Below are 22,845 nucleotides of genomic sequence, written 5' to 3'. Positions count from 1 at the left end.
TGAATAGAAATAGGCAAAAATCTTCCAAAGTTAGAGTCAGAAGTGCTACATTGAGTTATGACTGCCTTAGTATTTCTTCAAATGTTGACTTTTTCTTTGTCCTGTTAATCCCTAAACCCTTGGTGGTACAGAAGCTCAGAAAGGTACAGCTATTCCCCACATCACCATGTGATCTTCAGATAACTAGCAAATGGCTCCCAGAGCATAGAAAGGAGAATAACCCCGACCTAGAAGGCTAATCCTCAGGTTTGTGATGTCTGGCTCATCGCAGGCATTCAACTCTAACTGTATGGGGTCTATAGGTGGCCGTAAATGAGTTTGTGTTTATGCCAAAGGTGCATAAATGATCCTCAAAGGTTTAAATCACTGTTACGCTATTCCCAAGTTCCTAGTGCCATGTTTTTGTGAGGGATAGTACTAGATGTGGCATCTGAATAAAAATATAAAGACTTGGTCTTGCCAATACTCTTTGGTAGAAAATTCTTGATTTGTCTAATAGATGAAAAAATACAATGTTAAATAGGAATGTACTGTATATAGAAAGTTTTATAGTCAAATTTCCAAATTTGGGTTTAAATTTCAGTTCTGTGAACTGTTAGCTGTTTAGACAAGTTGCTTCATCTCGGATTCATTTTCTCTATCTTTAAACTAGAATTAGTTATGGTGGAGAGTATTTTGTAGGAATTATAGTAAATGTGCAAAGTGCCTGGCATATAGGCATTCAATAAATTGTGACTGTTCCTATAATAACATCGCATTGATATTCCCAAGTATTAATTTTCTCAAATCAATTTGTGTAATCTGATGTCAATCAACTGACGCCAATTTCTTTTATTTCTAGGAATGTTTCTCCAGTGGGTACTTTGTGCTGCCATATGGTTGGTTGCCTTGGTGGTCAATCTGATACTACGTTGCCCTAAATTTTGGCCTTTTGCGATGGTTGGGGGCTGCATATGGGCAACAGGTAATGTATGGTATGATTTATTCTTTTATAATTTAATACTTTAATCAAAATAACTCTGGTTCATAATAGAAGGAAATAGCACAAACAAATTCTGAATAATCTTTAGTCATAGATACTAGAAATTAACACTTTAGTTTCTCTTATTCAGATGCTCCGTAAGTGTTTTTGGTGCATTTCCTGACTGTTTCCTCTCAGTAGTTTCTATCTTAGTTCCTGATAGAAAATTAATATAGCAAACATGTTTCAATTGCTCTCTGTTTAAGCATAACTCATATACTAGTTTAAGTGTTCTGGCCTTTCTTTCTCTAGCATGTTCTTCAGAAAATATTCATTAAATAGTAGTCTCTACTAATAGCATTTTTAGGACTTCTCCTTAAAGGTAAGCAAACTCATTTCAAAAGCACTGGCAGAAAAACAAAAGCAAACAGAAATCTTCCCTCACTTGCGTTACCAATTCCTGAAATTACATAACTAGAATTTATGCCTTTGCTTGGCCAATCAGGAATGCTTTCCTTCTATTAATATAAATGCACCCCAGGAGAACTTTCTTTTCTTTAGCAAAGAGAATTCCAAGTATCAAGTATCAAGTGCCCAAAGAAGAATATAGCAAGAGAAGGAATGTGTTCTAGGGAAAATATTTAGGAGACACTTGAATCCAGAAGGTATGATGAGAAAGAGCAGCCAGAGAAAGAGCTAAAGAGAGAAACAGGAGGGAAGCAGGAGATGAAGGCAACTTGGAAGCCAAGAGAGTAAACTTTTCAAGAGGAGACTGCAGGACTGAGGTGAGACTGCTGGGGCAGTAAGAACCACACAAAACAATCATGGTTTTGCCCTGAGTGACCCTCAAGAGCACAAGGCCATGAATGTGGAAATCTAGAAGGGAAGTCAGTGAGCATGAAAAACCAAAGTCTGGGGTCATATTGGGCCAAAGACTTCTACCAGTGGTTGGCCCTGGTTCGAGTCTAAGAGGATGGTCACTACTAATTTTATCATTGACAGCTTCTGCAAAATGTCATAGAACAGAGACCTATGCTAAGGATGAAGAGCATTGGTGCATTTAGGCAAGGAGCTAACTCAACATTTTTCTTTGTAGGATTTTGCCCTAAGCCTAGTGCTTTTAGCCATCATACTCATGAGTTTAATGCCCAAAAATGTGGTTATTTTATTTAAAAAGTGAGGAATTGTGCTTTACTAAATTTTTCCAAATCCCATAACCTTCAGTTGAAGTTAAAATAAAAATTAACTTATAAATGTATTCTCTGTATTGGAAATAATGTCTTGCTTCTGTATGTGACATCCACAGGGAACATTGCTGCTGTCCCAATTATCAAAACCATTGGTTTAGGCCTTGGAATCTTAATCTGGGGATCATTCAATGCCTTAACTGGCTGGGCAAGCTCAAGGTAACACAAAGCAAACAATTTCAACTAACATTCTCTATGCTCATACTCTATGTAAGGCAAGTGCTGGGGGTTGGGCTAGCTGAGAGAAACAACATAGGATTCTTACCCTCACAGAGATTACAGCTGGTAAGACAGATGCATAAAATATGCTACCTCTAATTATTATTTGCCCTAAGTTCTAGTATCTGATCTAGATATTTGATCAAGATATAGTAAAGCATTATCTCTAGGGAATGGAAGTAGGGAGAGAGGAATGGAACTGATGTTCATTTTCATTTTCTATTATGTGACAATTTGTTGGACATGTTATATGCATCCTCATCTCTTTTTCACAAATATATGAGGTTTGCGCTATTTTACAAGAGCGCTGATACAGAAAGGGGTTGAGTAACTTGCTGCAAGTCACAGAGCTAATAAGCTAGGATTTAAACTCAGGTCTTCTAGTTCTAAAGCACATATTCTTCCCTCTAGAGGCTGGGGGTCAGGGTCAGCAAACCATGGCCCAGCTTCCAACCATTTTTGTAAGTAAAGTATTATTGGAACACAGCCAAACCCATCCATTTAAGTATTGTCTGTGGCTGCTTTTACACTATAATGGCTGAGCTGAGTAGTGGCAAGAGACCATCTGGCCCACAGAGCCCAAAATATTTACTCTCTGGCCCTTTAAGGAAGAGTTTGCCCACCTCAGCTCAAGAGCTGGGCTGTCCAATAAGGGTGCTGCAAACCACATGTGGCCATTTATGTTTAAACTTAAATTAATGAAAAATTGATAAAATTAAACATTCAGTTCCTCAGTTGTGCTAGCCGCATTTCAAGTGCTCAATAGCCGTATCTGCCTAGAAGCTACACTACCGTATAGTGCCGCTGCGGAGAGCCGCATCATCACAGAAAGTGCTGTTAGACTGCTCTGCCCTTGATCAGCATGAAGATGAACATTCAAGCTGAGTTTGGGAAAATGAGTAGCAGGGAGGCGGTTACTCTTACCTTACTTTTTGGGCTCCTCTTCCCACTCAAAGCACTACAACAACCTCAGTAATAACAAAACAAGCTAACCTCCCATCCTTTCCTTTCTGTCCTTTTTCCACTCCTTCCCTGCTTTCCACCAGCACTGTTTTCTTTTTCTTTTTCTTCTTGCCTCCTTTTCTCTTGCCTCCTTACGGTGATGGTTAGTAACAATCACTACGATGTCAAGGCATGAAAGAAAGGAATTTAGGGTGAGGCCAAAGAATAGGGATCTTTAACCAAGCAGTTATTTAAAAGTCTATTTCAAATACTGTACAAAATTGCAGCCAACTCTTTAGCATTCAATTTGCCACTTAATCTATGTTTTCTTCCTTCTTCCTTAGTCTTAATAAGACTGGAACGTTCACAAGTACTTTTGCATCTACTATCTCCTTTAAGCTTCATAAGAAACCTGTAGGGTAAATTTTAAACATGAGAAATTGAGGCACAGTGAAGAAAGTTAATCTATCCAAGTCGCAGTCAGTAAGTGAAGGATCTGGGATTCATCTCAGGAATCTGACCCTGAGGTTATGTCCTTAAACACTGTGATGAACACAGTTTCGACAGTATCCACTTTAGTGGGACTTTCTCCGTTTCCAGGTTTGGCTGGTTTGGAATGGATGCAGAAGAAGTAGCAAAACCACTGCTGAATTACGTTGGAGCTGGGCTCTCAGTATTAAGGTACGCGGCCGTTTCTAACGATTGAGCTTTTCTTCCCAACATTTAGAATGCTTTGTAAAGATCCTGATGTGTTTACGTTTTTTAAGCTGAATTTCATAAGATCGACATGATTTTTCCTCAGATTCCTCCTTTACATTGACAGACTTGGCTTTAGAGGAGAAGAAGTGCCAGCTCTGGGGTCAGGAACCCCGGCTTTAGCTCTCAAAAACTCTGAGACCCTGGGAAAATCATTCAGCTGCTTTGCAGCTCGCTTTCATTATCTGTAATATTTAGAAAATCATCACACGTAGCTGATAAATTAGAATCAAACGGCACATTCAAGTATTTTGCAATCTAAAAAATGGTACATAAATAGATGTGACGCTGGCTTCCTGATGCCCCTGGAATAGCCATTGATTCTCTCTTGTTATTCACTTACTTTTTGCTGCCTAGTTTCCACTTTCCCGTCACCTCACTCAACTCTTCTTAACCAGGTTAGATAACCATTCCGTCACCTATGAAAACACACTCATTTAAATACCTGTTTTCGGTTCTATCTGTGCCTAGTTGTATGCACTAAATGAATGAGGATGAAAATGACTTTGAGTCTCTGTACAGCAGGGTTCGGTCAATAAAACTCTAACAGGAATTAGGTCACCTTAAATTCAGTCCCCTTTCCTCTCTAGACTACATTTATATTCCCTGTCAGTGCTTCACATAATGGATAGCGCTGCCTGCAAAGATTTTAGTACTTTTTTATTCCTCAGGGAAAGAGCACTATATTTCTCTTCGTCCTGCAATGATGGCTTTTCCCCAGCCACATTCATGAACAATCTCTTTGTCATTGAAATGTTGCCATAGAGAGTGGTTCCAGGCCAACTGGAGAAGAAATAACATAGATTGTTCTAAAATAGCAGATTCCTGACATTTTTGGTTAGAGGCAATTTTATGTATTTTATACAATTCACACAGCATTCTAGCTTTGAATAGCTCACTCAAACACAATTTCTTTACACCCAAAAATTGTAATGTGGCATGCCTTAGTTTTGACTTAATTGTAATTTAAGGCCAATTTACCCAGTCAATCAGGCATTGTTTTTCTTCATGTATCTCCTTTCTTTAGAAAGTTACATTCTCTAAAATTGCAAATTATTTATGTTCTACCACTTTTACCTGTGTGACCCCAGGAAAATCACTTAATTTCTCCAAGCTTGGGTTTCTTCATCTGGGCATAAAGTAGGAATAATAATTATACCAGCCTCATAAGATATTTTGAGGATTAAGGGAAATAAAATATGTTAAGTGCTTTGTATAGTGCTAGGCACACGGCTAATGCTCTATATGTTGCGTATTTTCATTATGATAATCATTTTTAATCATAACTATTTCATGTTCAATTACTGTTTCCCCTGTCGGTTGTGTGTTGTCCGACTCTATGGTGACCTGGTCAGTGCACTGCAGAATCGTGCAGCTTGTTTGGAGCTTGGTCTTTGGTGGGGAAATGCAATGATCTCTTCCTATAGTGCACCCAGCTCCCTTGTATGTTTCTTTACGGAGAGGAATTTCTGGAACCTTTCATTTCATTGTTTTAACTCAGTTAAATCCATTTGTTCTGAAGGGCATTCATGAATAAGCTTGGAGTTTCATGGTCAGTATAAGGAAACTTGGACTATGGTTATATTGTTTTAGGAAGTTGCTTTTCTTTTCAAAATTGAAATTATTGCCCCTATCCTCTGTACAGTTCAGTTTTTAAAAGATTGGTTAGGTCATTTCTAGCCTTACATTTTCCTGATGTGATATCTAAGGGAAGCATCAGTCAGTATCTACAACGAAAACCGCTCTAGGTATTTTAAACAGCAGAGGGTTTAACGCAGGAAATTGTTTACGAAAGTCTTATGAGGGCCAGGGAAGCAAAAGGAGGAAGGGGTCAGCACCCAAAGCCCTGGAGCCCCATACCCGCCGGCACTGTCCTGAGCTACCCTGCTGATGAAACTATGGGAGCCGCCACCAAAATGTAATGGCTCCTCCCACGTTTTCATCTTATGCCTCCCATTGAGAAAACCTAGCTGCCACTACAGTTTGGGAAAACTTAGTTTTCAGTCTTCTAGGCCCCATGGTTCAGAAGAGAATTTATAAGGGTGGGAGTGGAACTGACACCATGAAACACTGTCCAAGACACTCTCTTAAATGTGCTCTAATGAAGATCCAGGAGTTGGAGTTCATAAAAAGGCAGATTTCCTTTGCAGTTAAGAAACACGCTCTGGATTATCCTTGAGTCTGCTCTCCATTGCTTTCTCTTCTCACTTCACCTACTTTCTCTGGCGAGTTGTGTTATGAGGAAACCCAAATCTTTGTTTCTAGCCATTACCTTGCTTCAGAGCCACAGTCCATACTTCTAACTACCGACCAGGTTAGACATCGCTGTATATGTACACACTATTCAATCTGAGGTGAGATGACATGTGGAAAGGGACCCTGCTGGGTCAGGCACAAGGTCAGCTCTCCACAAACGCTAGACTGTTAGTTTCTTCCTCGCTGCCTTCAACACTTCCCAGTCAGAGTTCCTTTTCCTATTTTACCCTTCCTTGCAAATTGGTTCCCCTTCCTGGGATTCTTCTCTCCATAGAAGGTATTAGCCACAGTCATTCAAGTTCAAAACCTCAGTCATCTTGAATTTTTTTCTTTTTATGCCCCACCTATATTTAATCCTGTAAAATTCTTGCTGAATCTTTCACAAGTTCTTCTTCTCTTTTCCTTCGGTCCCTCACTACCTACCCACCTGTATATGATTGTAAAAATCTCACATCTAATTTCCCCAGTTCCATTCTTTCCTTTTGCTAGTATGACTTACTTCTATCTGCTATCAAATCACATCATCACTCTTTTGTGTAAGAACTTCTGAAGGCTTCCCATCGGATTCAGAATAAATCTGTCTCCTTAATCTGGCATGTCCTCCACAGTTACAGATTGAGCCCTTCTTCCTAATATGTCTTTCTCTTTGTGTTGTCAATTCATTGACCCAGGATTATTTATCACACCATGCCCCAGACACTTCCCTCAGCTCAAAAGGCCCTTTCCTCGGCCTCCTTGGCCATTCTTAAACATCAGTTGAGATTTTCCATCCTATGTGATTTTTTTCTTGATTTCCTTCTCTGTAATTAGAGTGAGTTGCCCCTAAATTTCCATTGCATTTTGTACTTCTTCTATTATCGAAATTCTCAGGGTCTCTTGGTCAGTTTTGTATTATTCATACCATGCTCTTTATCCTTGAACTATGAGAACCTGAAGGCCAAGGTCCATTATTTTCTTTATACACCATCCCTCCCACCATCCCCATCAGACTTTGCTACACAGTACTTGACACACAACAGATGCTCAGTAAATGCTTGTTGAGTTCAATTGTCAGTGTAAACACACACACACGAATTTTACTAATAGTAAGATGTCTAGGGTTGCAGATCTAGCAAAACTGGATAGGTTGAAAATGTCCAGAAGCACCCATGGGTATAACATTGATTTTTTTTTTTTAAGTTTCCTATGCTTTTGACAATATTCATAGACTTCATGGAACTTTGTGTTTGACACACTGTACCAAATTCCTTAAGTCTGTAGCCCAAAGACCTTGTGATCTCTTTGGTTTTGTGTTCACATACATGGCATAAATCCCATTCATTACCTTGTCATAACTTAGTGCTCCCACATCCCCTCTTGACCTGTTGAGCTGAGATTCTTTCTGACTTACCTGTTTTGTGATTAGCACTAGTCACACGGCTCGCAACCACTGATTTCTTAGTCCTGATTTCTTTCTCATACTCAGCACCCCCTCTCCCATCCAATTTGTAGTGAAAGCTCTCTGTTTACTAACATGCTTTGAGACTTGACTATGTGCTAAAAAGTACACTGAGAATTTTGTATGCGTTATTATTTATTCTCGTCACAACTCTGTAAAGTGGGTATGTTCCAATGTTTCTAGATGAAAAAAGTTGAGGCTCAGAGAAGTTAAATGATTTGTTGGAGGGTTATACAGTTATTTGAAGAAACACTCAAGGACTTTATCTGTATCCTTCAGATATTTCTGACATGTCACCCTGTATTATTAGAAAAACACACTGGTCTACATAAAGTAGAGAGTTTTCATTGTAACTTTGAGAAGAAAATGCAATTGCGGTTCTAATATTAGCTTTGCAAATTAACATGTATATAAGCACGCACATGCACACATATTTAACTAATTAAGATATACAAGTGTAATTAGGTTTTATGCATTCAATTTTACTGAGCCTTAAGTACCTAGAGGACCTTGAAGGAGATATAAGATGTGGGTCCTATCTTCTATTGAATTAGAAAATCTTTAGAGAAAAAAGATTACATGGACTTGTGGCAGATGGTTTGGATGTTGTGATGACTGTTCTCAGTGCTGTGGAAATTCAGAGAAGGAGAAGACTCGGTGGGGACTGGCCTGGGGGAAACTTCTCTTCTCACATTCAGCCCTTCAACTCTTCTTTAGTTGGAGTAAGAAGAGGAGAGTACATAGTGTGTCCAGCTAAGGAAGAAACATAAGCGAGAGCAGGCGGTTGTGAAAGTTTGGGAAAGGAGGAGAGCTCGGAGCAGGGACTAGTCAGAAAGAAAAGTCCATGAGGGGAATTATGTTGAGATAGGTTGGGTGGATCATAATGCAGAGAGCAGTACAAATCAAAAAGAAAAGTTAAATTTCCTGTGGAAGGGAATATGGAGCCATTCAAGTTTTTAAAGCAAATAGGAGACTAAACTAAGGAAGCTAATTAGGAAATTTTAAATTTTTATACAAAAGATAGCATATCATATGCACTATTCTGCACTTAGCTACCTACATTATTTCAGCCTTGTGTATACTTTGAAAACTTCTTAGATTGTTTTAACTTTCAAACCATGCAAAAGTATTAAAAAAGGAATGTCAAATGTATACCAAAGTCATTCATTTAATATTTTAGCACATTTTAACATATTTGCATGGTTCAAAAGTCAATGGTAAGTGAGGCATTTGTTACAAAGACACTGGACATGAATAGACAGTGCCTTATGAAAGAGACGTTAAAGGGGGAAAAGTCATTAGGCTTCTGCGTGTGTGTTTTTATCCTTAAAATATACTCTGGAGATCTTTCCATATGTGAGCACGGAAGGCATCCTTATTCCTTTTTTACAACTGTATAATATTCCATTGTGTGACTGTGAAGGTCATCTCTCCTGAATGTGGTTGTACCTGTGTTATAGGGCATGGAGCAGGGTTGGTAAGGTCAAGAGTAGACACATCTGTGGCTTCAGTAGATGGCCCCAGAGTCTCCTCCATGGGGGTCATACAGTTCTGCACTCACATAAGTGATGCATGTCCCCTATAGTTTGTCCAGCTGCGAATTTTCTTAAACTTTTGGGGTTTTGTCAATATAATGGGTGAGAAATACTATTTCAATGTAGTTTTTGTTTGTATTTTTTTAACCATGTGATTTCAGGGCTAAGCAGGAATAAAAAGAAAGATGGGGTCATTGACTGAAAAAAGAAAATCAGGAGAAAGATCTGTTTTGGGGGGAAAGCTTATGAGTTTGGCTTTAACTGTTGCAATTAAGCACAATGAGAGACATCAATGAGAGTGGCAGTCCTGGAGAAATGGCAGGACCACTGACGAGGCAGTTTGTAAGAAATCATCCTATCGTTAGGGCTTGATTGAAGCTGCATTTTCTCTTAAAATTCAGGCAACTTTATATGAACCAGGGTTATGATAAATATCACTAAAATTTATTTTCTTTACAGTGCTTTCATATTTTTGTTCATCAAAAGTGAAATACCAAATAACACGTGTTCTGTGGACACCACACCATTAATAACGGAGCATGTGAGTATCGTTTGAGAGACAGCTTGCTTTAAAACATAAAATTAACATAAAAGGAAAATGCATAGATTTGAAACAGATGGGAAGGTGGTGTTTTTGTTGTTTTTGTTTTCAGTCAGGACCATCTGAAATATCTTAGCATATTTATTATGGCTGGGTCTAGGTAGCAGTCAATCAATGCTTCCAAAGTTAAGTTTCTCAGCAAATGGGAAGGTCTATTTATTTTTCCTAACAGTAGATCCCTGCTAGGAGATGCATACGAGCCATATTTTGGAATGACTTAGGATTTCTACAGTAGGGGAACCCCAAATACTGAAGAGAAGTATGAAAGTTACTTTGGAAAGGAGGAGGAAGGAGGTTTTAAAGTAGGCCCAGAGAGAGCAGGGAATAGATCAAAGGAAGCCAGTGAAAGGGTAAATCAAGTCAAATGAAGTAGGAATTGCACTTGAATTTCTTCCTATTTCTCTTTTCTGCTATATCCTGTTCTTCTCAAAGGTAAAGACAGGAAATATGTAGGGAGTCACTGTTTTGACCTTGAAGACCCTAAATTAGTCTGGAATGGCAAATCTAGATTAAATAGGGACAACCTTTAAAAGAGATCTGGAGAGAGCACAAGGGCCAGTGGCTACAAATACTAAAGTGGTTTCAGGGCAAACCCCCATGGCCATGAGCCCAGAGTCTACTCCTTCCTATTTTAAGTCTCTCTTCTACTCGCCATGGGCCAAGTGACCCTAGCTGCCCTCTGAATCCAGCATCCCACACCCCCACTGAGGTGTTTGCCTCCCTGGGAGGTATTGCCTCGATCCTTACTTCAAAATTAATTTTTTCTTTTCCCTTCCTTCTTCCCTTATCAAGACTCTTATCAATTATGGTGGCTGAAACATTAAATTGACACCAAAGTTAAATAATAATTAGCTCAAGTGTAAGAGAAAAGAGATTTATTAATCCATAGGCATCTCTAATCAGGGAAATGTTTCAGAGAGAATGGAGGAATTGAGACTGGGAGAAGCTGTCTGGATCCAGATACCTCCTAACCAATTACCCTTCACACAAAGGGACAAAAAAAGAAACTAAAATAAATGCAGCTTTGTAAAACGTACATAGTAGGCCAACTGTCTTAGATTTTTCTAGGCAAGATGAAATGATATACACAAACTAAGTGTAAAGATACACAAACAACATGATTGGTTAGTATGAACCATACATCCTGAGTTCCCCATCGTAAAAGAAAGCATTATTGCCAAAGGAAAACTGGACTTAGCACATGACAAAGAATTCAAACCTAGTTTCTTATTTCTTACAAAAGCAGTGAGAGTATAGCATCAAGGAAACTTCAGCTAAGAGACAAAGATGATAGAGATGATTACATTTAACAGTAGAAATGTTATGAATTTGCACATAATTTTTTCTGACTCAGAATACTAGCCTAATCTTGAAACATGACTGGAAATGTTTAACTAATTCAGTAAAAAAAAAATCTGAATAAAAAATGCCTATTGATCTTAGGCATTCCATGGTAGAAGAGTCTGAGTTTTCCTTGGTTCTAATTTCTCTACAGATTATTAAAATATGCAAATGAAACGCATGTTAATAACTTTGCTAGTTTGGGTAGGTGTGTCAAAATAGCCATATATTAAACTGTGAAAAAATTTAAAGAGAGAAGTTGCCAACTGCAAACCGTTCTGAATGAAAGAGGAACAGAATCAGAAACCTTTGAGTCTAGAGACGGCCACAGAATCAGAATGCCGAGTAGAACATGTTCATAGTTTAAAGTAGGTTTGAGAGAGAAAAGGAAAACACTGAAAATCTTCTTGTCCCCAGTGCGGTTATCAATCGAATGCTGTTTTGTTTTGGTTTGTGCCAATGTTTTCAACAGGCGATCAACAGGGCTCAAGATCCCAGCCGCGATTACTCCTGGGTGGATAAGCTTTCTACACTGCAACAGCGCATAGTGTAAGAAGAGCTTCTGTTGTTCTCTTTCATATTTGGTTAAAGCAAGGACTGCCAGCGTCAGGTGATACTCGTCTGAGTTCCAGAAGAAAATGGTAACCCAAGCTTGACTTCCTTAGCTCCATGATGGAGAGACTTTCTTGTCCCCTGCTGAATTTTTAGGCACAGGATCCCTGGTCTCAGTGCTTTAAGGAACTGCTAAGCCACTGCACTATCTCTAGCCAATAAGTAGCTGACAAAAGCAATCTCATTTTTCAGGAATTTTGTGCCTAAAGTAAAAGAAGTAGTATAGACCACAGAGTATGGGGACCAACATGCTGTCAGTGAGGCCCGTCCAGGATGCCCACCCTCCACTGGAAATCCCTCCACTAGTGTGTTAGACAATTTTATAATCCAAAGATATTCATTGTCAAATATAGTAGAATATTTTGTCTCCATGTAGGTCCTATCCACCCTCCCCCCCACCCCCCAACCGGCTTCATAAAGACTGGGAGAGTTAAGCTCAACATCAGCTTTTTTTATTATCAGCTATATTTTAGGGTGTGGCGGCACATTTTTTTGAACTGGCAAAGAAATATGAAAATATGTAATAGTATGTAGCTTGCCTCAAACAAAACCTTTTTTCACAAAGCATCTCCTTTGTTAAGGGAATGTTTGTTAAAAACATTTTTAGTTGTCTGTTAGCTGGGCCTGGACTATTAGTCTGGTCTGTGTTTGGGATAATCCTCCAGGACCGTGAAGTCTAGGCTTCACCATGACACAGGGGTTTTCAGTGTGAATAGAGCTCATTGCCAAGTTGGCCCTGGGAGTTCCTACAGTGTCATATTCCTTAAAGCACTATTAAAATAGACTTTAAGGATTTGTTTGTAAGCTTGTTAGGGAGTGGTTTTTCCCTAAAACTCTTTCCTGTTTCATCCATTATCCTTTGTATTAAGTTCCAAAATATTGATTACCTCCCCCCAAAATCGTTGGAAATACTTGTGCTTCGTACAGATATGGCCCAAGTCCGAGGAGTCAACTTGCCTCCAAGTGCTTAAAATGAAATGTTTTCTCTCTCTCTCTGTCTTGTTTTGGTGAGGATTGGCCCTGAGCTAACATCTGTTACTAATCTTCCTCTTTTTGCTTGAGGAGGATTGTCACTGAGCTGACATCTTTGCCAATCTGCCTCTATTTTGTATGTGAGATGCTGCCACAGTGTGGCTTGATGAGTGGTGTGTAGATTTGCACCGGGGATCTGAACCTGTGAACCCCAGGCTGCTGAAGCCGAGCACACAAACTTAACCTTATGCCACTGGGCCAGCCCCTGAAATATTTTCTTCTTACAAAGAGTAATGTTTTCCCTGAAATGTACAGATGATTTTATTAAATCAGCACTTCCTCTTGACCATGCCACCATCAACTAAGACATAGGTTAGTCTATGGATCTCAAGAGCTGTTTTGAACAAACATGTGTCTAGTGCTTGCTCTCCCCTAGCCCTGTGCTAGATATGATAGTGTTTTAAAAAGAGGCATAGGGCATAGTGTCAGTCCATAAATACTTGATAATTTAATTAGAGAGCCAAGTTTATTTATGTAGACTGTATAATATGATGGCAGTTTTCTCATCTATCTAATGACTATTTATAATCTTAATCCATTATAACTTCTGTAAATCATGTACTTCCAAAATTAGACAGTGGAGGACTGAAGTTTCACTCTTAGTCCTGACACCACTTTGACCCTGCAGGATGTTTCTTTAACTTCTGCCAGTCACAGAGCTTGAGATGGATGGGTGATATCTGCATAATTGCTTGTGATTTACATTTGGAAGCATGCTTTCATTATCACTGCATCTGTGTGTTTGTCAGAAATATTGCTTTGGACCAAGATTAATAGTGATTTATTTGTTTTTTAAGGGGCTGCAGTCTTGCAGTGATATCTGGAATACTCTATGGATCAACGTTTGTGCCAATCATTTATATCAAGGACCACAGCAAAAGAAATGACAGTATATATGCAGGAGCAAGCCAGTATGGTGAGAGTAAAAAGTTATTTCTAAATAAACTCGATACTTGTGTTTCTACTTAAGAATATAAAAAGAATGTGACTGTAGTAAATATTGGTGCATAGTTTGATCTTACTTTTCCTTGTAAGTGGTGAATTAGAAAGTCACAGAAGACTAAAAGTAATAAAGGAGTGTTTCAATATTTTCACATGATCTTTAACATACAAATATAATCAACTTTAGTCAGGATTCAGTTCTGCTACTTGGATCTTAAAACATGGTTTCTGGCTTTATAGTAAGATTTAGAGATTATTTTCCAGTTAAGATCATCTCTGGGAAAATATGTGTTCTTCTCTTCTTCTAAAAAAAAGCTAAAGTGCAGTACATTGTACTTTAAAATCAAGAAAAAGGTCAAAGTATAGCCCTCCTAAAGCTCAAAGTATAGCCTATTCAGTCAACAAATATTATTTTTCAAGCACAGAGTAGTGCAGTGAAAGGCTCAACATAATGGTCTCTAATTATCTCAGTTTCTAGTGATAGAATTAATCTCTCAGGCATAAACTCAACACTATGTGCAATAGCCTAGTACAAGCTCAAGACGACATGAAAGAGTGTCTACTTGGGGATCCTATGATTATATTCAAACGTGGTTTACAGCAATGAAATGATAAGTGAATGAGATCATAGATAATAATGGATGGTGCAGAAAATTGATGTGATCTATGTTCAGATAAAAGAGAAGTTTGGAGGGCAAAAGTCACGAGGGAAAGATTGATGAAGAAGCTGGGATCTGAACTTTAAATGAGTGAATAGACTTTGAGTAGATACCATAGTTTCTTTCTTCCTTTTAATATTCAGCCCCACGAACAATACTCAAACCTTTTATTAACTTGTCTTTTTTTTAAGATTTTATACAAATACTTTTTGTATTTTTTCATTTTTAAAAGATAAAAACTAATAAAAAGAGAATGACATAGGATAAATTAAAAGAGAAGGAAAAACAAGAGTAAAAAATAAAACAGAACCAGGAATGAGTCTAAAAATTGCACCACTTGCTAGAAACTAGCCATAAATTCGGCTCTGAGATTTCTTATAGCCACTAGGGGAATCAGATCAGTCCCACAATTCAGCGAACTCCAGATGAAAACAACTAATTGTTCAAGGGTACAGTTGTTCTTGGTACTAGGACATAATAAACAATGTCCTCGACAATCTCTTAACATGAATAGGACAATCAGTGCTTAGGGATATTTCTCATGACAACTCAAATGCAGCCTCATAGGAACACACTTTATGTCAATTCAAGAATAATACTGAGGAGGGGGGGCATAATTTTTTATTTCATTTATTTAACAAAACCTAAGTGGTACATGGCCTGTGCTAGGCACCATTCTAACCACGTTACAGTCCTGACTCAGTTGCCTCTCGTAGCAACCTTACTAGCTGGATACCATTATTATCCTTTTTTTGCAATTCAGCAAATTAAGGCAGAGAGAGATTAGATAATTGAACTATGTCTCAAAGTTAGCAAGTAGTGGGTTGAGGATTCGCACCCAGGTGGTCTGTGCTTTTAACCACTATGTTATGCTGCCTTTTGTGGTGGTCCATAGAGGAATGTGTTGCTCTTATGAGATTCAGAAGTAGGATTTAAGATTTCAGAAGAATAGACAAACTCTTTGATCATCAAGCTTTCCTCCCTTAACCTGGCCAGTCACCTCTGTCAAAATTTTAGTTGAGAGAAAGCCTGAGTCCAATGTGGCCTTCCCAGCCAAGAACCTGTAGTGAACCCATGTGTATGGCCAAAGCACCGTCTGCTTAAATAGTCAGTAGAGTTGGGGTTTCTCAGAATTTAGGCCACCATCATGTTTCATTAACTCCTCCATGTAATTAGGTTTATAATAAACAATTGAATAAAAACCCTCTTTGGAATAATTTTCTGAATATCCTTCTGTATAGCTGACATCTACAGCAGAGATGCTGGTCTCCAGATTGATTGTAGGCTATATAAAATCAGCATTCCCCGAATTTTTTCGCACACACTCCCCACTACAGCCCACTTGGAGATTTGCTACAATTGTTTTAACCATTAGCAAAATTAGGTCTGAATACCTATTCTTAAAAAGGAGATATTAACATCATATTCACATAATGTGTATTGTTTCTTATTTAGTTTTCCAAGATAATCATGAAAACCAGCCTTTTAGATTTGATTGTAGTAACTAATTTGCTGCTTAATATTGCTAGGTTTTAAATCTATTAATTAAAATTCTATATAATCAGTATATAGAAAACTAGGATGATAAAATATAATTGATGGTTCCTTTACTTTTGAGGTTAATTTTGGTAAGTTTATTTTTAGAACTTTAAATATATTTGAAATGATTAAAATAATACACTTGAGAATTTTATAATCTGTGTTTTCAGATTTAGACTATGTTTTTGCACACTTCAGCGGCATCTTTCTTACAAGCACGGTCTACTTTCTGGCCTACAGTATAGCCATGAAAAATAATCCTAAACTATATCCTAAAGCAGTCTTGCCAGGTAAGAATCTGTACTACAGAAAATCTTCTTACTCCTTGGAAGTATCATTCTCTACTCCTTTAGCTTGAATAATAGTTTTCTGGAAGCCAAGCCGTCCTTAGTATGTGTGTGTGTGTACCTGTGTGTGTGTGTTCATTCTCTGAATTACTTTGGCCCAGTTTACCACCAAATATGAAGGATTTAAAATGCATGAAACTAGATATGAAATGCCGGTCATTATTACAGAAGCTAAAACTCGATTGATGAATCTAAGATCATTTCCTGTATCAAAACATCTTGTCTATTGACCATCAGCCTTTATTATTTCTTCTTCACTATCTAAGGATTGATATTAAAAGTCAGAGTCCTGGGACTCTATTGAAAAAAAGAAAAAGTATCAACAAATAGGAATCTGCAGTCACTTGGGAAAACAAACACTTTCTCCAAAAAGTAAGGAGAAATTGTTTAGAGTTCAAAACACGTATATGTTAAATGCACACACTTTTGGACTTAATCCATTAGGCATTAATGGTAAAAATATATATTTAATTTCTCACTTATGAGTTTGCTATAAGTCAATTTGGAGATAGGTCCACAAGTAAAATTTTTTAAAGAACAAAATAAAGCATATGTCAGAGGTTCATTCTGAGTGCCTGATTCATTTAAGCCAAAGTGTGCCACTATACCAGTATAGAAAACGGTAGAAGATTTACTCAATGCCTAACTACAGTATCCTGACAATTTTAACTAGTATTTTCATTCAAATTCTGGGAGTTTTTTTTCCTTAGCTATAAGCATCATTCTGAATTTATACATTTTTATGTGATCATGATTTAGAGTAAATGGTGTTTGCAGAGCATGTTCAGATCGTGTGTCTTCCCTAAGCCCCTCTCTACTATCCAATCTTTGCCTCAATTACTACTTTGGGTACTTTATTTACTGTCAGTAAAGTGAAAGGATTAATAATTATACCCACAGCAGTCAAGATCAGAGAAATCATGTGGTTTCCAAAATGGTCATAAAACACAGCTCAAAAATGCATGTTGGCCAACAGTATTGATAGGAAGGCGTTAATATGTGCCCTTGAATATTCCTGCTCTACCTAGAGTGTACCTTTTCAGGAGAGGCACGTGGTTTGTAAATGTGGGGTGTCTGTGTGTGTTTCAGGATTCGTGTCAGGGGTCCTCTGGGCAGCAGCCACCTGCTGTTGGTTCATAGCTAACCACTCTCTCAGTGCTGTGGTCAGTTTCCCGATAATCACTGCTGTAAGTAGCTCGAGTATTTTTCCAAATTTTTATTTTCCAAATGTCAATATAATTTTTCTGAAGCGTTCTTAGCAGATCACTACAGACCGTCATAGAGTTTGATTTTTTAAGGAATACAATTAATATAATAGATTCATGTAGATAAACTGATGCCCTCTAATCTTATGTCCTTGATTGCTAAGGGAACATTGCTAACCTCATTTTACCAGGTTGGTTAATCTTTAATATCCTTGCAGTTTTTGTTTGGCCGTTTTGTCTAATGTCGATTTGGATACATTATAATTTGTTATTTATAACAATATTCATCTCTATATAACAGTTTATAAATATAAAAATGCTATTTTGTATATTATCACACTTGAATCTCATGACAACTTTGTGAGACAGAAAGTACTTCAGCCTTCTCCTCATATGGTATTTAAGTACTTTTTCCTTTTTGTTAAGGAAGATTGGCCCTGAGCTACCATCTGTGCCAATTTTCCTCTTTTTATGTGGGATGCCACCATAGCATGGCTTGATGAGCACTGTGTGGGTCCACGCCTGGATATGAACCCGTGAACCCCAGGGCCACCGAAGCAGAGTGTGCAAACAACCCCTCTGTCACTGGGCCAGCCCCGGTACTTCAGTATTTTTAAGGAAGGCTTTCAGAAAGTGCTAAAGCAAAGTATTGTCTCTGGATGATGTCGTCTATTGTAGCATACATAATGCAGTTTGCTTCATCTGATTTTTTAGGTGCCATTTATTAGCACATAGTTAGGTAAGAGAAAAGCAAAAATGTTTTCTTTGATTTAGGCAGGACAAGAATTGATAGGATTGTCCCCGTTTTGAAGATGAGAAATTGAGGCAATGGCTGAGAGCGCTGTCTGAAGTGACACAGCCAGTGGAACTCTCAAGGCTTCTGAGTACAGAGTTTCCAGTGCACAGTGCTGCCTTGTGCCATCAGTACAGAATCCAATTTAGAGTTTGTTTCGAGTTCATTCTGGCACTGGGACTGACACCCACACGGGAATTAGTTGCTTTAATGGTGGGCTCCTGTGTCTACTTAGACACCTTAGGTCGTTGACCTGCATCCCCTGCTTCCTAAACCGTCATCATCATCAACAAAACTTGCCTAAAACATTTTAGCACCACACCTGTGCAAACCTAGAAAACTTCTTAAAAGCACGTTGTCTAGTCTAAAACACATTGCGTACAAATTTAAAACATCCTTAAATTTTAATATAAATTCTGGATTTCAAACAGTATATTTTTGACAGTTCTATTGTGTTCATAAAATAGTTCACTTTAAAGAACAACTAAATTCAAATAATAAAGGGTTTTTTAAATTTAAAGAGCCCACGTTTTGACGTTCTTGATCTCTGCTGAGGGAAATTGGTATCAAAATCAGGCAAGTTATAAGGAAGTTTTTTAGGTTTAAGTCCATGTCACTGGAATGGCAAAGAACCCAAATTCTTTCCAAAAAGGGTTTGTTTCTCATCATTTCAAGTATATTTAATGCTAGGAGTCACTATATAACACCAGGAAATATAATGGACCATGAGGTATAATGCTTACCAGTTAAATGCTTAAAAGTACATTTGTAGAGAAAAGTTTGCAGCATGATATGCTCCTCAACTAGAGATGCAAATGTTGTTTGACAGCTATATCCCACTGCACAAGGAGGAATAATGTTTATTAAAATAGATCAACTCATTAATCCCATCAAATTGAAACTTTGTCATGTTAGTGATTTTGTCTTTTAATCAAGTTATGTTCTTGAACAAATGTGGGTTGTCCAAAAAGGGCTTGGAGCAATTTTATATAAGATACACAGATAGAATTAAGTCACACAAGACAAATAGAAATAGAAACACAAATAGAAAATCAAAGCTAGGATAAAAATGTGAAAGGAAGCGAAAAGCACCAAGCTTAGTTTGGTGATTAAACATTAAGTTTTGCTTTGTGCATACAAAAGGGGGTAATACAATGCGGTAGCTAATTCTTTTTAATGAGTAACATTATTTCCTCAGAAAATATCAATTATTTTCTAGCACTAAATTCTTAATAGAATTTACCATATGGAGCCTTTTACAGGGGACATTGAACAACAATAAATAATATTCTTCACAAAAATTTTATTATAGACAGAGATACAGTTTTCCTACCACTGTTTTTTGTATTAAGTTATGGTAAAGACTTAAGACAAAACATTCAAGCCTAATTCAGTGGAAATAAATTGCTAAGGTAGGTGGAATGTGGGCTGAGGGTGGTGAGAATGGTCACTGTGGTTTTGGAGACTTGCCCATTGGAAGGATTATTCTCGAACCACCATGATATAAGCAAAGTCTTCTCACACACCAGGTGTAGCTTCCTCTAGTGCTTGGGGATTGTTACCTGGGAGTCACAGGTATTTCAGGGAGGTGAGGGCATTCCCTTTATTGCTTTATCTTTATTGTTGCAAGGTTCTTGCTTGGTTTCCATTTTGTTACTCTGGTCAAGGACAACATTATCCACATGCAGAAAAGACTTAGTCCCTATCCTCAAGGATCTTATATTCTTCTTTATTTTCTTTATAGAGCTAGATTTTTTAACTTTAACTTTTTTTAATGGAAAATTTTATACATACCCATCCCCTAGCTTTAACAGTTATGAATATGGTCAATCTGATTTTCTCAAAAGAGTACATTTCAAATCCCAGCAGTGCTGTGCTCCACAGGTATGTATATTTCCATTGTTACATATCCATTAGAGACTAGACTATGAGTTCCTTGAAAGCAGCATCTATATTGTTTATTGGCAAATAATCAATTAAAAAACAAACAAAAAAAAGGAACAAAAGAAAAAACAAAAACCCATGTAGCAGGAGAAAGGGCTTGTTACCTCTGCTCCAGGTCTGCCCTGATGAGTCTCAAAGCTGAATCAGCTTATCCAGAAGGTTCAGCTTCTCAAGATGGCTCAAGCTCACCTTGTTCTCAAAGGCTGATTTACAAATGTGTAATTTATATTAATTTACAAGAGGAAAATATACAATCCCAATTGCCACAACAGTTGTGTCTGTTATCTAAAATGTCCCTCCTCTTTGGCTCTCCTTTGCCTGAGTCAAAGAATCTGCATACACTTTGACTTACGCTTGCATTACTTTTAGCAAAGCACCATTTCCTACGACCCCATCACTCCTGACAATAACCCTTAGGCCATGTCTAAACTAATATTTAGAAGATCATCAGCCAAAGAGGCTCAATGGTCAGTGATACCTTTTGATATTGTTTTCTACTGTGTTCTTTGAAGAGAAATAAATTTCCAGATTAAAGAGGATAAAATTCTTGAGCAATTGGCATGATAACATTAATATTTTATCCTCTCTTCTATTGTTTCCACCTGTCCTGCCCAAAGTTAGTACAGAATTGCCTAGAGGACCCAGACGCTTCTTGTTTGGTTTGAATTTGGAAGCTTAGGACCTTATGTCGTTGATAAAAGACAGTTCCTTTGACCTATTTCTCTGGCTCTTTTGATACTGACTTTTCCAGATGCTGATAAACAGAGAGTAATGTATTTTTATCACTTCGCTTACATACCGGGATTGGAGTCAAACTGTTGACCCAGCCTTTTAGACACTTGGAGAAGTGGAGGGGGAAAACACATGTTGGAATTATTTGAACTCTTCCAGAGTTTGTGCAGGACTTGAAAAGGAATCATAAAAATGCTGATACAATACACCTTCTCCACAAAGACTACGATTAATCCAAATGCCAGATTTTTCCCTTCTCAGCTGAAAAAATTAACAAACTTCAATAGCTTCAAGTTTTCAAACTGCAGAACCATCCTTTTTTTCTGTCTTATTTCTCCTCATTTCCTGTGTCCTGTATTATTTCATTGCTGCCTTTGTCTCTTGCCACTAACCCATTGTTTATTTTTCCTTACACGGTTTTTCTATCTTCCCATAATACTACCTTCAACATTCACTAGAGTTTAATGTTACACATAGTTGATTCCTGTGCAGTAGTATCAGCTAAAAAAAATTTTTTAAGTACATGCTACTTCTGTATGTACATTATTTGTCAGGGCCAAAAGTACACACTAAAATTTCTTCAGTTATGAGATTATCTCATGCCAAAGAAAGTTATAAATTTGCAACTTTTCCTATTACTCCCATTTCTAGTATCCTAAGGGACTAGTTCACTAGAAAAAAAAACTGCTTATTAAAATATTTTATTATAAATAGATTATACTAAAGAAAAGCATTATATGGCCCAAAATATTATAATAAAAATGAAAACATTACATAAAAAAATTCTTTGTTTTTTACCTAATGCTACTTAATTTAACTTAATGTTGAGTTAGGGTTGAGATTATGAATCGTTTTCCCTGACGATATTGTTATATTGTGTTTATGATAGAAAGTTGTTTAAGTACATAGTCAGCTGTTCAATTTGCTATATTTTCAGAGTATAGTCATAACCAATTTAATTCAAGTTCTCATTTTTATTTAAGGGTCCCGGATTTATAGCTGCAATGTGGGGTGTCTTCATGTTTAAGGAAATACAGGTATGTGCAAGAAAGGACGGATTTAGAAAACAGGTATAGATCCAGATAAGAAGAGTATTTAATATTGCATTTGTATTATTTTTCTGAAAACTGTGACTCCTAAGTCCAGGGCAGAAAACATGTGGATGGAGTTGACAGGTCAGATATTCAAAATGTTATCATCCCTAACTAGGAAAGAAAACATGAAAGATATGATAATTATGAAACGTGTTTCTCTCCACCCTACTCCCAGTGGAAAAATGCTTTAGTTGACTTTATTTTCCCTTAAGAGATTTTGGTTAAATTATGCAATGAAATGGGATAGCAGGAAATTTTGTTTAGTGTAAAATATGGTAGATAAACAAGATGAAAGGTTTTTTATCTCAAAGATTACAATATCCTTGAGGCAGATGGAATTTGGGAATAGATTTTTCTGTTGGTTCTCGTGCCTTCCAGAGGCCTCCATATCAAACCAGCAAGTTTATAGAAAAACAGTTATGGTAACAGGTAGCAACCACCACTTCCCTTTCAAGCGTGAATGATGATGATTTAAAATTGCATTCATCAAATAGTTCTAAGGTGTGTGTGTGTATATTTTTATTAAAAATTGTTTTAGAATTTTTTCCACTTACCTCTATTTGTAGAAAAATTCTTCAGTTGAGGAATATGTGTGAAGAGTATTTTGTAATCATTTTTATTAAAAACAATATAAATCCAGAGACACTGTC

The 22,845-nt window shown here is 37.4% G+C and overlaps 1 protein-coding gene across 13 annotated transcripts in view; it reads left to right on the top strand.

Moving 5' to 3' along the window:
• TMEM144 (transmembrane protein 144) overlaps positions 1-22,845 on the top strand; it is an 85,852-nt gene that overhangs the window by 19,430 nt on the left and 43,577 nt on the right. For all 13 annotated transcript variants that reach the window (XR_011436711.1, XR_011436710.1, XR_011436712.1 and 10 more), the window contains 9 exons: positions 842-964; positions 2,268-2,367; positions 3,970-4,050; positions 9,814-9,895; positions 11,769-11,845; positions 13,738-13,856; positions 16,251-16,370; positions 17,517-17,614; positions 22,085-22,138. Coding sequence is in view for 8 of the 13 variants with exons in the window: in XM_070261452.1 (XP_070117553.1) it covers positions 842-964; positions 2,268-2,367; positions 3,970-4,050; positions 9,814-9,895; positions 11,769-11,845; positions 13,738-13,856; positions 16,251-16,370; positions 17,517-17,614; positions 22,085-22,138 (854 nt within the window). In the remaining 5 variants the exon portion in view is untranslated. The remainder of the gene's footprint in view (positions 1-841; positions 965-2,267; positions 2,368-3,969; positions 4,051-9,813; positions 9,896-11,768; positions 11,846-13,737; positions 13,857-16,250; positions 16,371-17,516; positions 17,615-22,084; positions 22,139-22,845) is intronic.

Source organism: Equus caballus, chromosome 2 (assembly GCF_041296265.1).
Source record: "Equus caballus isolate H_3958 breed thoroughbred chromosome 2, TB-T2T, whole genome shotgun sequence".
In the NCBI taxonomy this organism is placed as follows: domain Eukaryota; kingdom Metazoa; phylum Chordata; class Mammalia; order Perissodactyla; family Equidae; genus Equus; species Equus caballus.
This window is presented reverse-complemented; position numbering and strand designations above follow the sequence as displayed.